This window comes from Triturus cristatus, chromosome 10 (assembly GCF_964204655.1).
Source record: "Triturus cristatus chromosome 10, aTriCri1.1, whole genome shotgun sequence".
NCBI classification, from domain to species: Eukaryota; Metazoa; Chordata; class Amphibia; order Caudata; family Salamandridae; genus Triturus; species Triturus cristatus.
The window spans coordinates 1,034,793,395-1,034,807,713 of NC_140593.1; the positions used below are offsets into that span (position 1 = coordinate 1,034,793,395).

Here is a 14,319-nt window from a genome sequence, read left to right on the forward strand (position 1 = left end):
CCAAAGGCAAATTCCACAATGTCTTTTAGGAGGTTGCTCCCAGCCTTCCTTCACTAGACACAATGGACCGCTAACTGGATGTCCAAACAGACGTTCAAATGGGCTGTAGTCAACCCCCTTCTGAAGAACCACTCTGTAGACAAAGAAAAGGTAGGGTAGTAAGACATCCCATTTTCGCCTAAGCTTTCCGAGTCCCCCATAATCATACCGTTTAGGGTCTTTTTGAATCTTTCAACAAGCCAATTGCACTGTGGAAGGTAGGGTGAGGTACACTTGAAAGTTACTCCATACTCCTTCCTCATGGCAGTGATGTAACAAACCATGAATTGTGTACCTCCGTCTGTTAAGACCTCCTTAGGGAAGCCCACCCTGGTAAAGATTCCCAGGAGGGCCCTGGCCACTACAGAAGCTGTAGTGGTCCCAAGGGGAATAGCTTCTGAGTAACGAGTGGCATGGTCCACCACCAGGATGCAACTGCACCCAGATGCAGTTAGAGGGTTCAAGGGATCAACAATGGAAATTCCTACCCTTTCAAGGGGGAACCTCAACCACTAGAAGTGGGATTAAGGGGGCCTTTGTGGTGCCACCTGACTTAGCACTGGCTTGGCAAATGGCACAGGAGCGACAAAACTCCTTGGCGTCTTCAGACATATGGGGCCAGGGCAAGTGAGGAACAAGCCTGTCCAAATGTCTTGCTTTGTCCTAAGTGTCCTGCAAGAGGAATATCATGTGCTAGAGAGAGCGGGGAACCTCAACCTCTGGGGTATTACCAACCTCCTGGTGGCACCAGGCTTGGGGTCTCTACCCTCAGAGTACAGAAGCCCATCTTCCCAAAAGATCCTATGGGGCCCACTGATATACCCTGCTTCCTCAGCAGCAGTTTGCTGTCTGGGGGTCCAAGAGAAGGGCAGGATTGCTGCTCCAAACTCACATCTGCCCTGGAAGGGCTCCCTGCCCCCAAGAACTCTGCCTGGTCAGGCCCAAGTTCCTCTGGGACAGTACCTTCACAGGGGCTGAGATCATCTCCATCAGGAGGCCGATCTTCACTGGGAGTTTGTGAGGAGGATAAAGCCTTACCTTTCCTGCTCCTTCTCTTGGGTAGCACCTGATCCATTGTTCCAGGATCCAGTGCTTTTTCATGGCAGAGCTTCTCGGCCCGAGCCTTTGTGACAGCAAAAACACTGGCAGAGATGCCCAACATCTCTGCATAAGTCCTGAACTCTGAAGTTTCTAGATCATTGCCCAACAGACAATCTACAGGTAGGTCAGGAGATACCGCAATCTATTTAGGTCCAGTTACACCCCCCCCCCCCCCCCCCAGCTTAGGTTCACAACTGCCAAGTAATGGTCAGCCCTGACATTGCTAGCATTGGTGACTTGGTACATTTGTCCAAGTATGATCTGTTCAGGGCACACACGTTTCTCTGTCACCATAGTGACACTGGCCCCTGTACGCCATTGCTTAATTTCCATTGATCAAAAAGCTGTTGTCTGTACTTGCCCAAGTTAGTGAGATTTACCAGTAAGGTGGAATGGTCTATGCCACCATCACATACTATAACAGTCTGAGCTGGAGTTCTGAATAAGTCAGAACCCAAAGTTAACCCCACTAATCCCTTGGTTGCTGTACTACCACTTGTACTTATGCTAAGGGGAGCAGGTGCCTTAGGGGCAGTGGCAGTAGGCGTTTCCTTGGCCTTTGGACAATCAGCATCCTTTCATTACCTTACAAATTAAGCACCTAGGTTTCATTTTGCTGTCTTGGAATTATGGGACTCAAACCAGATGCGGGTTTTTGGGGCCCTTGTGAAGATGTTTTTTTAATCTTTACCCTTGTCCCCACCATTGTCCTTGGATTTAGAAAAATCTTACTTCTTCTGGTCACCTCAATTACCATGGTCTTTCTGCTTAACCCTGGTGCGGACCCATTTGTCTGCCTTCTTTCCCAATTCTTGGGGAGAGGTCAGATCAGTGTCCACCAGGTACTGGTGCAAGAGTTGGTTCTGACAGTTAAGGATGTGCTCCCTCATGATCAAATTGTACAATTCCTCATAGTCCTGTACCTTGCTTCCATGAAGCCAGCCTTCCAGTGCCTTAATAGCACCCTACAAAATCTACACAGTCCTAGGTGTGTGCCTTCTGGGTATCTCCGAACTTAATCCTATGCTGTTCAGTGGTTAAGCCAAACCCATCTATGAGATCACTCTTCAGTACTGAGTAATTGGCAGCATCCTTTTCTCTAACAGTGAGGACCTTATCTCTACCTTTGTTAGCAAAGGAGAGCTACAGCATAGCTGCCCACTGCCGTTGATGGACCCTCTGAACTTTGCAGGCCCTTTACAAAGAAGTGATCCATTTATGGATGTCATCCCTCTCCTGGTAAGGAGGGACTATCCCGCTCAGGTTTTGTATTGTCAAAAGAAGTTTCTGATTCTAGGGACACTGCTGCTGCCACCATGGGACTGTAGTCCCAGTCTCTGCCTAGTCTCATGTACTTCCAGGGACTCTTTGTCAAGGGCCAACTAATCTCTCCTTAGCTTATGTTGGACTTTCTCAAGTTTGAGCAATTGGTATTGCCTTTCCAAAGAGTTGTCCCTCTTACTAGAAATAGAGGTCCTTATGGAAGTGCCTGAAGCATTGGATTCTCTAGAGGAGGATCTAGACCGCCTTGGTCTACTATGGATTCCCAGGAGGAACAAAGAGGATGTCCTCTGTGCCATCTACACTATTCCCTGAGGGGCCAGAGTTTAGCAGGTTGTAATCATTAGAGGAGTCCTGCCCATACTCTGAATTGAGATCATCAGGGGGGAAACCCTGGTGCTCCCTCTCCAGTATTCCCAGCCACATTATCTTGCTCTTCTGCCACTAAAGGATAGCCATCATCCTGATGTAGCAGCTCTAAGATCAGATTAATGGTGAGGTTGCCACCTGTCTTTATCTTTTGAAGGCTACACGGTGGCCTTAGTTCCTGGAACTTTAGACCACTGTACTTAGACTGGGGTACCCCCAACTAAAGACATGGTTCTAGGGGTAGTGATGTGTTGCACCTACCTACCCTAGTGGAAACTAAACTGAGGTTGGAGAAAGAATTGTGCTAGACCCTTAACTATCCAACCCTAAATTCAGTAGAACATTAATTATTCTAAGCTATATTATATGTGCCCAATATTAGTGATGGTTTTTCAATTAATTCACACCGATTATCTGGTAAAACAATGCAGGCTTGAATTCCAACCGCTGCACACCAAAGTAAGAAGCTGGCTTAGTATATGGTGCACACTTACTTATGTAAGTGGACACCTTGCACTAATCTAGAAAACACTTATGGTGATTTTAGTGGTCTTAAACAACCTTAGGAAGATCTCCAAGTGGTAGCTGTGGAAAGCAGGCTTCAGGCTGAGTCCAGGAGTGTAAAGCAGCTTGTTTTACCAGAGCATAATCTTATTGATATAGATTAAATTAAAAAGAACCACACAGTGGATTTATAAAAATATGTCTTTATTATAAGACTCACTAACACATACAAATATCTCTGCCCGGAGATGTACACAGTACTTTGCAAATAAACCGGTAAGTAGCACGAATAAACAGTGGTCGCCAGGGAACCAAACCATATACTAAAATAGTGGTATGCGAACAAAGACTCAGCAGTATAACCAGAAGATGTAGAAGTGCAGGGGACCCAGGGAACCATCTGAGGTAAGTAACTAGGAACCCCACGGAAGCCGTGTGCAGAGTGGTAACACGACCGCGGGCTCAATACAAGTCAATGGGGAAGTCATGATTGCAATTTTAAAGAAAGACCATGAAGAAACCCCATGGAAAACAGAAGGTTGGAGAGCCACCCCACCTGTGGATACCCTAGTAGCAAGGATACCTACAAAAGGTAAGCCGGGTGAATAGGTGTGAAGTGGCGTTGGAAACCGCTGTCAAACGCAATGGAGGACTTTAGGAAGATGCCACTGCTGGAGAAGGTAAAATTGTCCGGTGGAACCCAACGGTGGATTCAAGATGAGAAGTACATGCAAGCAGAAGGGACAGAGTCAATGCCACTTAGGAGTGACCAGGAGGCACGGAAGACGAATCCCCACAGATGTCCGGTGTTGCAGCAGAGCAGACTGACCTTGGAGCTGCAGCTGTGCAGACCAGACGACGCTGTGGAAAACCAGGAGCCGTTCACAAGCTGTCCCACGTCGGGTGTAGAGAGTTGAGGGGTCTGTGTCCATCTGGAGCACCAACAAGCCTTGGCAACTGCAACCAATGTGGAAAGGGAAATTGGTGCAGAGTCAGTATCAGCGAGGTCCAGGTGAAATGCCACTAACCCTGGGCGGTGGACTCTGCTCTGCTGGCAGATTTCACAGAGTTTTGCCCAATCCATGCTCTGCTTAGAGAGTGAAAATTTGGCAAAAACTCCGCTGCCAGGTGGAGCAGAGGTTACTGCCCACACCCAGTTAACAAACACTAATCAGCTTGTCTTTCCAAGAGGGGCTCCCAACATGGTTGACCCAGTGCAAAGTAATTGCCAAAAGGACTTGGCAAGTCAGGGTGAGCTGGTCTAGTATATAAATAGGACTACTTGATACTGCAATGTCAAGGTCAACAATCGTACTTGTCGAGGGTGTTAGTTTAAACAATTACTGCCGGGGGAAAAAACCCCGACATTAAGTTAAGAGCGGCTTGGCTAGACATCTTTGCAGTAAGAGTCCTGATGCTGCTGTTGTCTGTGCTGAAAGCAGCAGTGCTTTGGGACGCCTGTGTTGGAGCAAGAGGGTCAAGACCTTCTGCAAACTGCGTCCGGGTTGTAATTGCGTTTCATGCACATCAAACCTATAGGACGCTTGATTACTTTGAAACCCGTCGGTGTCGGAAATTGGTCCAAGGAGGAGCAGCATTTGCTCTTTCACAGAGACCCCTGGCTACATCCTGATGACGAAAAAGAGTTGAAGCACAAACATTTTAGAATATTTTCTTGGTTTATGGTAAGTAAATGTCAGAAAAGTGATGTACATTAATATACCAAACACCAGAGGCCTGGCATTGAACCAGGATGTAAACACGCTTTGCATTTTCAGTCAAAGTCTATTTATTAAATGTAAAATAACTAGACTAGTAACATGTTTAATTAGGCGAATAAAAAGCACACTACAATCGACACACCAGTCTCTGAAACATAACTGAAATCCATAACATCCCCACCCTCAATTTTAGCTCTACTGAACTAGCAATCAACCAGCATACATGATTACAAAGATGTTGTGACAACAATCACAATTTAGGAATTACCTGTTGCTGCTTCCTGCCAGCCATAGATCATGGTGTATTGTGCACAGCTTTCCAGTCTAACCCTGTTCCAGAGCTCCTTGCGGCCATGTCCCGGATCTCCTGGCACCCAGTTAGTCCCGCCCAGCAAACAGGTTTGCTTCGGTTCCTCAGCCCCACCCCAGGTCTTGTTTGGTTGGTCTCAGGAGCCTGTCCCATGCACTCAAGCCCCAGTTAGCCACTTACCATAGGAGGGCCCAAGCAATTTTCGGACACATGCCCTTTCCTATTGCCGCCTTTGGGGAGGGCTTTCACTTTCCTGTCGGTGATGAGTGCTGTCCTGCCGAATTATACTCGGGAATTAACAGTAGGAGCTTCCCCAGGAGAGAAGTAAGCAACCATTCATGGGCGGGGGGCAGGCAGAGGCCCCCGGAAAAAGGCAACCATGTAAGATGTATGGAGGGTGCAGGCATTGTGCAGCCGTGGGTGGATGGCAGGTTGCAGCCTTGTGGGAGTCCAGCTTGTGCCTGAGGTGGGAGAGGGGCAGCCTTACGTGGTTGTGGTGGCGGCTATTTGTGGTAGATGGAGCAGTTTCTACTCGATCGTGGGTAAGAGTGGGCTGTGCAGTTTGACTGAACTGTTTATAGAGTTTTGATACTGTGTGCAGCTTTGGGAATAAGGAGGAGTTATAGAAGGTGGCTGTTATGTCGGAACAGAAGCAGCTTGTTTCCTGGCGAGAAGAGGGGGCACTTTGCAGACTGCTTGATTAGTGGTTTCAGACTGCTGCGAGGGGGAAGAGCAAATACTCCAGCCCAGGCATACTCGCCACAAGCAGGGGAGTTAGAGCAGGCCCCAAGCAATCAGGGGAGCCCGCTGAACTCAAAGAAGACACTCAAGAGGACCCACAGGCCAGAGGCACTGGAGTCACAAGAGGACCTCGAGCCGCTCACCAAAGATGCATGCCTACTATACAACTGTTGCTGTGAGGACCAATATCTTGGTCACATGAGATGCTTAAGGTTGGGGTTACTTGGAGCCCAAAGATCTTGGTGGAAGGAAGCCAACAAGCCTTTGCAATGACAAGTCAACATGGTGCACAGGGGGTTCGTTTCCTGCAGCTCCGAGAAGGGATGCTGGCCTCAAACTTGGTGAGAGGACAGGGCAGGCCTCTAGGGATGGGAAGAACCACCACCTGTTACTGAGCCTTTCGAAATCCGTGGGAGCCCAGGATCAGCAAACCGGTCAGCTTCGTTGCAGCGCCTGCAGATGCAGGGAAGTGACTTTCACTTCAACGGAGATTCCTTCAAGTATATTGGATGTCCACAGGCCTTGGAAGGTTCCTGTGTGGAGCAAAGGCAGGGATGTAGCAGCAGACGAGCAGGGCGACGAGACCAGGAGCAGCTGGAGTGTTCCCCGTTGCGGTCTCGATATCCATAGCAAAGTCCAGCGTGGTCAGATGGTCGAAGAAGTGGTGTATTGATATGAATCTTGTCCCACGACGAATCTAGGGACCCACCTACAGGTAAACCCTTAAGTACCCTAAGGAATGGTTTGGTATCATTTAGGGTTCCCTTTCGGAGGGGGAGGGGGGGGGGGGGGGTCGGACAGTGGGGAGGATACTCCTTTGTCCACTTTCACACTAGAACAGGAGCCAACGGCTCCCTGAGCTGGTTTGAACTGAGTGGTGCTGGCAAGCGCTCTCACCTGGTCCCAATACACTAAACCCCGTCTAGGTGTTGGTCACACCTCCCAGTGACAGGATACCTATTGTTCTGCCTTCCCCTGCTCGAGCTTAGCTCAGCAGCAGGAGGGCAGATTTGTGTCTCTGGTCCGCAGCAGCCATGTTGTGCTGTCCTGGTACTGGGAGCACTGAGGGCCTCCCGGAGGAGCTTTACTGTGCATGGAATCATACCTTCCACACCATTTTTGCAAGGCTGTGCCACCATGGAACCTCTCACCCATGTGAGCAGATTTGCTCACACCAAATATTACAGCATAAACCGTGTCTGAAATAATTCACTTTGCGAGTGTACATCTGAGTTTTGAAAGTAAAAAAAGTGAATTTAAAGCCAGACATTTGTAGAACATATGCGTGCAATAGTTTTGTGAATTGCCCCCCTAGTTAAAGTGATTAACATGAGTAGGTGATCAATTCTAGAATAAAATTTCCATTTCACTTTTAACACACAAATTATTGCTAACCTTAGGCTAAGTAAGTTGGAAAAACCAAAATTCAGTGGGTTTTACAAATTTATTTCTTACTTGCAGAAAACATGATACGTAAAATCGCTTGGTAAACTAGGATTATTATCAGATTAGGTAAAATTTTATTGTGAAAGAGCGCCTTTCAAATACAAAATTTACATGCAATTCCTAATTGAACTGGACATATCTTGTGTAGGAAAGTATGCAGACATGCTACAAAAGTTTTCAAAATTCATCATATAGGTAAAAAAAAAAAACTTCAAACCTCTGGCAATTCATATTATAAATAGTTCATGTAATAGGTTTACAGCATTGTGAAGTATTCAGCAGCAGTGAATTACTAAAAATGTGTTCGCAGGAGTAAATCAGCAGTCTTACTTTTAGAGCAAAGGAGGAATTACAAAAGACCCATTTGACATTCACATTCTCATAGAAGGCCTGAGACCCAAGCTTCGTTTTGGTGAAGAAGCTGAACCTTCTGAAGATATTAAACTGGTTCCACGAGATATAAAACTGTTTGCAGTGAGACATGGGGAGTTTGCAGATGTCTCCTTAAGAAAGGTGTCTTCCCATTTAAAATACCCACAACCTTTCTTCTTTCCTTCAACCCGCTTTCCAATGGGACAGCTGTAGAAGGCCCTGCCTTGGTTAGGGCCAATACTTGAAACAGTCAGTCTCTTAGAGCGCCGGCCACAGTTACACAAAGGGGGAGTGATTTTGCCATTGCTCACAATTCTTGAAGTCGGTTTTCTGTTAACTGAAGAGTTTAAAACTGTTGAGGAAACAGTACGGGAGGGTCTTGTGCTTAACTGCATGGACGTATTGGCTTCCGCTTTATCTTTATAAACAGTAAAGGGCTGTTTCTTGGGTGGAGAGACAAAATGGGTACTGGGAAACTTCCTTTTTGGAAAATAAGATAGCAGAGTGGAACATTTTGACTGCTGTGTATTAGAAATGCCAGCAACCTTCTGGGAACTGTTTAGAAAGGTCTTTGAATGTAAAGTAGAGCCCGTATGTGTGTGGTTCATCGCCCTTGGATTATTTACAACTACACCACCCGGCTTTAGCAAAGAGCAAGGTTGTTTGCTATCACCTAGCATGTTTGAATGGCTTGGCATCAACTCGGGCAGCTTAAAAGAAGAAGAAGCTTGCTTATTTACTTCCCCAACGTTATAAATTGTAGTATTGGGACTTTTGTACACAATTGATTGATTTGTGGAGGGAGACATTGGAGCTTCAGTTTTCTTTCTGCTGTCGAAACGTTTATAAAAATTGGTTTCATTTGGAGACTGTAATGAGGTTGATTCAACAGGGTCTGGGCACAAGATAGTTTCCTCTAGCAGTGGAGTGTTCAAATGTGGCTCACTCTCAGATTCATCTATTACTGCTACATCTTCCCAGTCAGCCAACATAGATAAACATTCAGAACTTGATGCTAGATCTGAGTCAGAGTCACTGCTAACAGAAGAAATAGTAGTGGAAACAAGCACGAGTCCTGCCCCAAGGAGTGTGGAATTATTATTGGAGTATGAAAAATTCCCTATTTGGATACCATTTGGAAAATTCATTGACCCATTACAGCGATAACTGCGCGGACGTCGAACGAAGGAAGTAGAAAGTCCATTTATTAGAGTTTGGGGAGATAATAAAGTTTGGGTTGCAGAATGGTCTTCAGCCGAGTGATCATTTTCTGGTTGCTGGACAGAAGTGCTAGGACTGGTAGACTTGAGAACTTCAATTTCTCCACCTGTTTCCAATGGTTTGGAAATATCATTGCCTTTCCTCAGATTCAGATGGTTCTCGGCACAAACTGAAGCCTTGTTCTCCGACACTTCAGCCATGCTGTCATTCTGAATGATATTATTGTTGGGTAGATTTGCACTTCCAGCTCGTGCAGCAAAATTCATCTTTGGGCGTACCTAGAAATTCCAAAAACAAAAAAATTGCGTGCAGCCATTATCAATATTCTTGGAAGTGATCAAGACTATAGATGCAAAGAGTATATATAAAAACTGTAAAAGCTCACAAACATTCCGAAAGTGCATCCAGTTCTGTTCTTCATCTACCTTCTCATGTTCCTGAACTCGAGGCAGTAAGGAATGGAGAAGTGAAGGAACCACTAACCTTATCCAATGATTTAGTAATTTTCATCACACACCCATCACAGATCATCCTCCATGCAAGACGAGCAGTATTGCGGGAGTCATCCAAACCTTCAAAAGAAGTAGCGATATGATTACATGAAAGTGTACAAACAGGCAAGAGATTTAAAACTTTCATGTGGTAATGCAGTAGACTTTAAACAAATACTGGACATAAGATTGTCACTTATGTAGCACAGCAATGTGAACTAAACTGCATATAGGCACCTTAAAAATTGCCCAGACCAAGATGCCAATGAACTTGGGCTCATGAGGTGGGATGTGTTTCGAAGGCTTTTAGACTCTGTGGAGGGTTTAGACTGGGGGCTTCTGTCTACATTTGATACGGAATACAACTGAACTGTGCAGCTTTATTTAATTAGCTAGGAGTAAAGGAGCATTGCTGTGGTGGCATTTTCATGAGGCATAAATAATTTCTAGAACTACATACCTGAATGTTCCCGCCCGGAGAATGTTATTCCCAGATCCTGCAATGCACCATTCAACCCCTTTGGCTTCCGATTATAATATTGCTAAACACAGAAAAAACATGCTCAATAAATGACTCAGTAACAGAAACCCAGTCTGATCCAACAACGTAGTCTCTCAAAGAGGTTTAGAAAGGTTACTTATTTTTTTACACCTTGGTACACAAAATTCAATTTTTTTTTCTCACAAGGTGGTTTTCTATTAATGCCCCTTCACTCAAGTTCTACGTACAGCCTTCTAGTTCAGGGCAGAAGTCCCAGTGTCAGTGGCATATATGTAAATCAACTGTACTCTTGCCTAGTTATCAATTCTTTCAAATCTGACTGCACACCACAATGTCCTGAATTTGTAAAATCTTTACCAAAGTTGTAGAAGAGGTTGGCTTATGTTCAAGAAGTTGAAAGCAAAATGTATTTTCAGAATTACAAACTGCACTACAAAACACCCAAAGTTACAAGCAAATTTCTAACATTGTTTTAGGTGATGAATCTATGTACTTCTTTAGCATTTAATAACTGACCACACCCAACTTGTTCATACCGAATTTGATATATGCTTCAGTTGCACACAAAACTTTTACTGCCATAAGTCTTTAGAAAGCCATGTTCCCTCATTCTAAACTCCTCCAAGATGGAGGTCCTTCACTTTACTGCCTCTCCTCCTCTAACTCCATTACTAGCTCAACCCATTTCCCTCTAAACATGCTAACCTTCCCTTAATGGTAAGACACCTTAGTGTTACTTCAACCTCTCTATGCAGATGGACTTATCACTGCAACAATAAGTGACCAGGTCCTAAATATCTGTACAGTCCCTCCTTATATCCTTTCATTCAGCAAGACACTGACGAACCCACTAATACTCAGGAAATTGGACTATTGTAATAGTCTACCAGTGGCCCTTTCTTAGAACTTTCTGGCATCAACCAGAACCTCATACAATGTCCCTAGAGGCCTAGACACACCTAATTCACAGATCACCTTCTGCCAAAAACAGTACCCCCTACAAACCTCTAATGCTAGTCTTGAAAGCCGCTGTGCGACATTCCAAAGCTACCTCACTAACCCTATAAACGTTCAACCATAACTAGAGGTCAGTGATTCAGTACCTCCCAACAGCCTTGAGCAGCTTCAAGCCCATCCATCTTGAAAGACATTCACCAGCCATTATGGGGGTGGGGCGAGTGCTTTGCTACCAAAAGTACAAAATCAACACAAAGAAAACCCTTTGACACTCAGACAGTGAGGCTCATTATCCCATAATTCAAAAAAAAAAAAAAAATAGTAATACGCAAACATGCTACTATAGGGAAGTAACGGATATTCATATTTTCTGCCTCGTGTTGCACTGACATAAGAGGCATCCCTGCTGTTTTTGTCCCATACAAGGGTGCTCCTAAAATATCAGTCACCATTGTGTGTAGATGTGCAAGTCATCCAAGCCGCTTATTTACTAGAATACCAAAATGAGAGAAACTGTCCATTTGATAAAAAACGATTTCACAGTTTATTAGAGCTCCACGGTTATGACCATCATACTGCACCATGTTCCAAAATCACCTTTGCAACATTTTTTTTCTATTTTTGGGCTCCTTTTATATGATGGAACCCAAGCTAGCCTCTGTGTGTGTTAGTTAAAGGACAAAATATTTCAATGCAATCTTAGTAGCCTGACTTTCAACTGATAATGGATTAGGAGGTATGCGGTTAAATTATGGCAACAGGAATTTAAAGAAGGAAAGCGGAAAGACAGTATTAGACAAAGATCGGCGACTTGATAAAGGAGGATACTTGGGGCATGCTAAACAAGGGTATAAACAGCTCACTGTTACACCCTGATGAAACTTCAAGATTCACTTAATTGGCACTGGGCATCATACACCTATTTAGATCATTCTTTTCACTACAGAACTATTAATTTTAATTGGTCTTTCTAGAACATTTTGATAAAACCAAGACTTTTAGTCTATGTAAACTTGGGTAGAGGTTTCCCATTTATTTTGTAGCAGGGTTTTTTTTCTTACCAAAGGGCAAGTGCAGAAGTTATGTGGCGCTTCAATTTGTGTGCTTCCAGATGTAGGTTTTCCAGAATTATGCTGTTGCTCATGGTCATTTTTTAACAGAATTAGCATAACGAAGGTACTAGAAGTTATTTGTGTTGAAGGTTCCTATGGAAGTATTCCTAGCTGCAAGAGGGTCATAGGTAGTGAGTACAGTATGAATGTTCGGATTCATAGTGTTGAGACATTATAAAATGAATATTGAATGATAGCGCAGTCCATTAGGTTAAGAATTGTAAACTGACTGGAGAAAGTAAATCCAACAAGAGTAGAGTGGTCAGTTTCCCTAATTTTGAGTCAGAGATTAATTGCTGGAGTTTAATTTTCCTTATTTGGATATGCCCTGTAGACCTCTTTTTACTATACTAGGAGAGAGCCACGCAGCCACATTTGACATTCTGCTACTATGAATTGATGAGATTGAACCATTTCAGGTGGTTTCCTGTGCTTTCAAGTACAGGTGCTTTATCCCTTTATTTTGTTTCAATAAAGAACTCTGCAGGCCGTATAACCTTCGGGCAGACCAACCACTTGTCTTTTCAGGATGAAAAAAGCCAGAGTGCTCATAACTATTCCTTTTTACATAGGAGGATTGGCCAACATCTCAATAGTATGTTGAGAAAGTATGACATCTTGTTCTTTGCATTTAGTGGAATATTTGGTGCCAGTGTTAAGTAATTGCCTGACTAGCTAATGGTTACTTCTATAGAGTCGAGACAAAACCTCTAGCAGGAGCTGATCTAGCTCACACCATATTTGGTTCTTGTATCGTCATAAGGAAATTGGGTTTACACTCACCTAACAATATCTATGCCGAGGTAAGGGACGCTATGGGAAGTCCAAGGCACCATAAAGGATTCACCCAGAAACTAGTCTTCTACGTACACAATTTGAGAAAAACTGCTGTATTGAAGAACAGTTACTAGGAGCTACGAAAATTAAAAAGCTGATGCCTCTTAGGAAGACTCGAGCGATTGGGGTGAATGCTTGAACTAATCTCAGCTACTGGAAATTACTGGAGCGTATCCCAGTCGATTTCTGTCCCCCCCCCCCCCCCCCCGCCACCTCAGACGGGAACCAGCCATATGCAAACCAGCTTTGGTCCTGTGCCAATAGGAACAGTCTAACCCCAATTTCCAGGCCAAACCCCCTCTAAACGGACGCACAAGCAACCTGATGACGTTTACTTATTACAGCATGCGAAATGTTTAAGGACAGTGGGCAGCACCATGTTGTAAATGGATTGTGTTCACCTTTGGCCTTCTTCTCAGCCTGGGCAGACTTAACTGTCCAAACAGCAGTAAGGGAGGCAGCTTAGTTTATCCTAGCCCTTATCAGCATGGTCAAAGGTTTAGGTCACTTACCATCACAAAGATCAAGAACATTATTTGTGTTTATCAACTGTGCATACATTTTTAAAGAAAGGGTTAGCCATTGATACATTTTTTTACGTTTGGCTCTGAAATAGCCTTTCCCAAAAAAACATCTCAACTGGCAAGTCTGAAACTCCCCATTAACTGTATGTGGAGGCTTTTTTTAATGGGAAAATTAGAGTGCTTTTAGAACCCATGTGGTTAACAATTGCTACCTCTTGCTATAATTCTCGTTAGGTGCTATCTCACAATCAGATCTCCATAAAAGTACAGACCTTTCATAACAGTCATCTTAAAGTTTGTTCTTAGCCCAAAGTTCCAGGCCCATCGGTCATATGCAAAAAATAATTAGTGAGTTACACCCTGAAGGACTACACCGAAATCAAGTACTGCACCCCCGCTACCTCTAAAGCACTACTGCTCAATAACCAAGTTTGGGCATCGCAAGTACTCCACAAATCAACACCAGGTTTTTTTTTAGTGAGTGTGCTGAAAATCTGAGGTGAAGATCTTCGAAGCACCGGTGTTCATTTTCCAGAGTTGTTCACTCATCTGACCATTTAAGATCGCATTTTGTGTAGCTTGCCTTGAACCAGTAAATCACGGACCTTGCAAATACAAAAACATTATTTATGCCACGGAGCAACGATGGTATGGCTATTTAGATTTGTGATGAAGAATTTAGGTTGATCGGCACACAAGACTCCTTTAGATACCTTCTTCTGAACTGAATTAAAGAGGTTTATAATTACATTAGTTTGTAAAAATAAGGTGCACCAGGTTAATATTAAATA

The 14,319-nt window shown here is 44.2% G+C and overlaps 1 protein-coding gene across 1 annotated transcript in view; it reads right to left on the minus strand.

Annotated features, from left to right (window-relative positions):
• Positions 1 to 7,491: 7,491 nt before the first annotated feature.
• The window catches only part of ERI2 (ERI1 exoribonuclease family member 2), a 103,928-nt gene continuing 97,100 nt past the window's right edge, over positions 7,492 to 14,319 (minus strand). Inside the window, exons 8-10 of the mRNA XM_085629093.1 lie at positions 10,057 to 10,138; positions 9,589 to 9,677; positions 7,492 to 9,383 (exon numbers count right to left, since the gene is read on the minus strand). Coding sequence (XP_085485219.1) covers positions 7,884 to 9,383; positions 9,589 to 9,677; positions 10,057 to 10,138 — 1,671 coding nt within the window. The 3' untranslated portion in view covers positions 7,492 to 7,883. The remainder of the gene's footprint in view (positions 9,384 to 9,588; positions 9,678 to 10,056; positions 10,139 to 14,319) is intronic.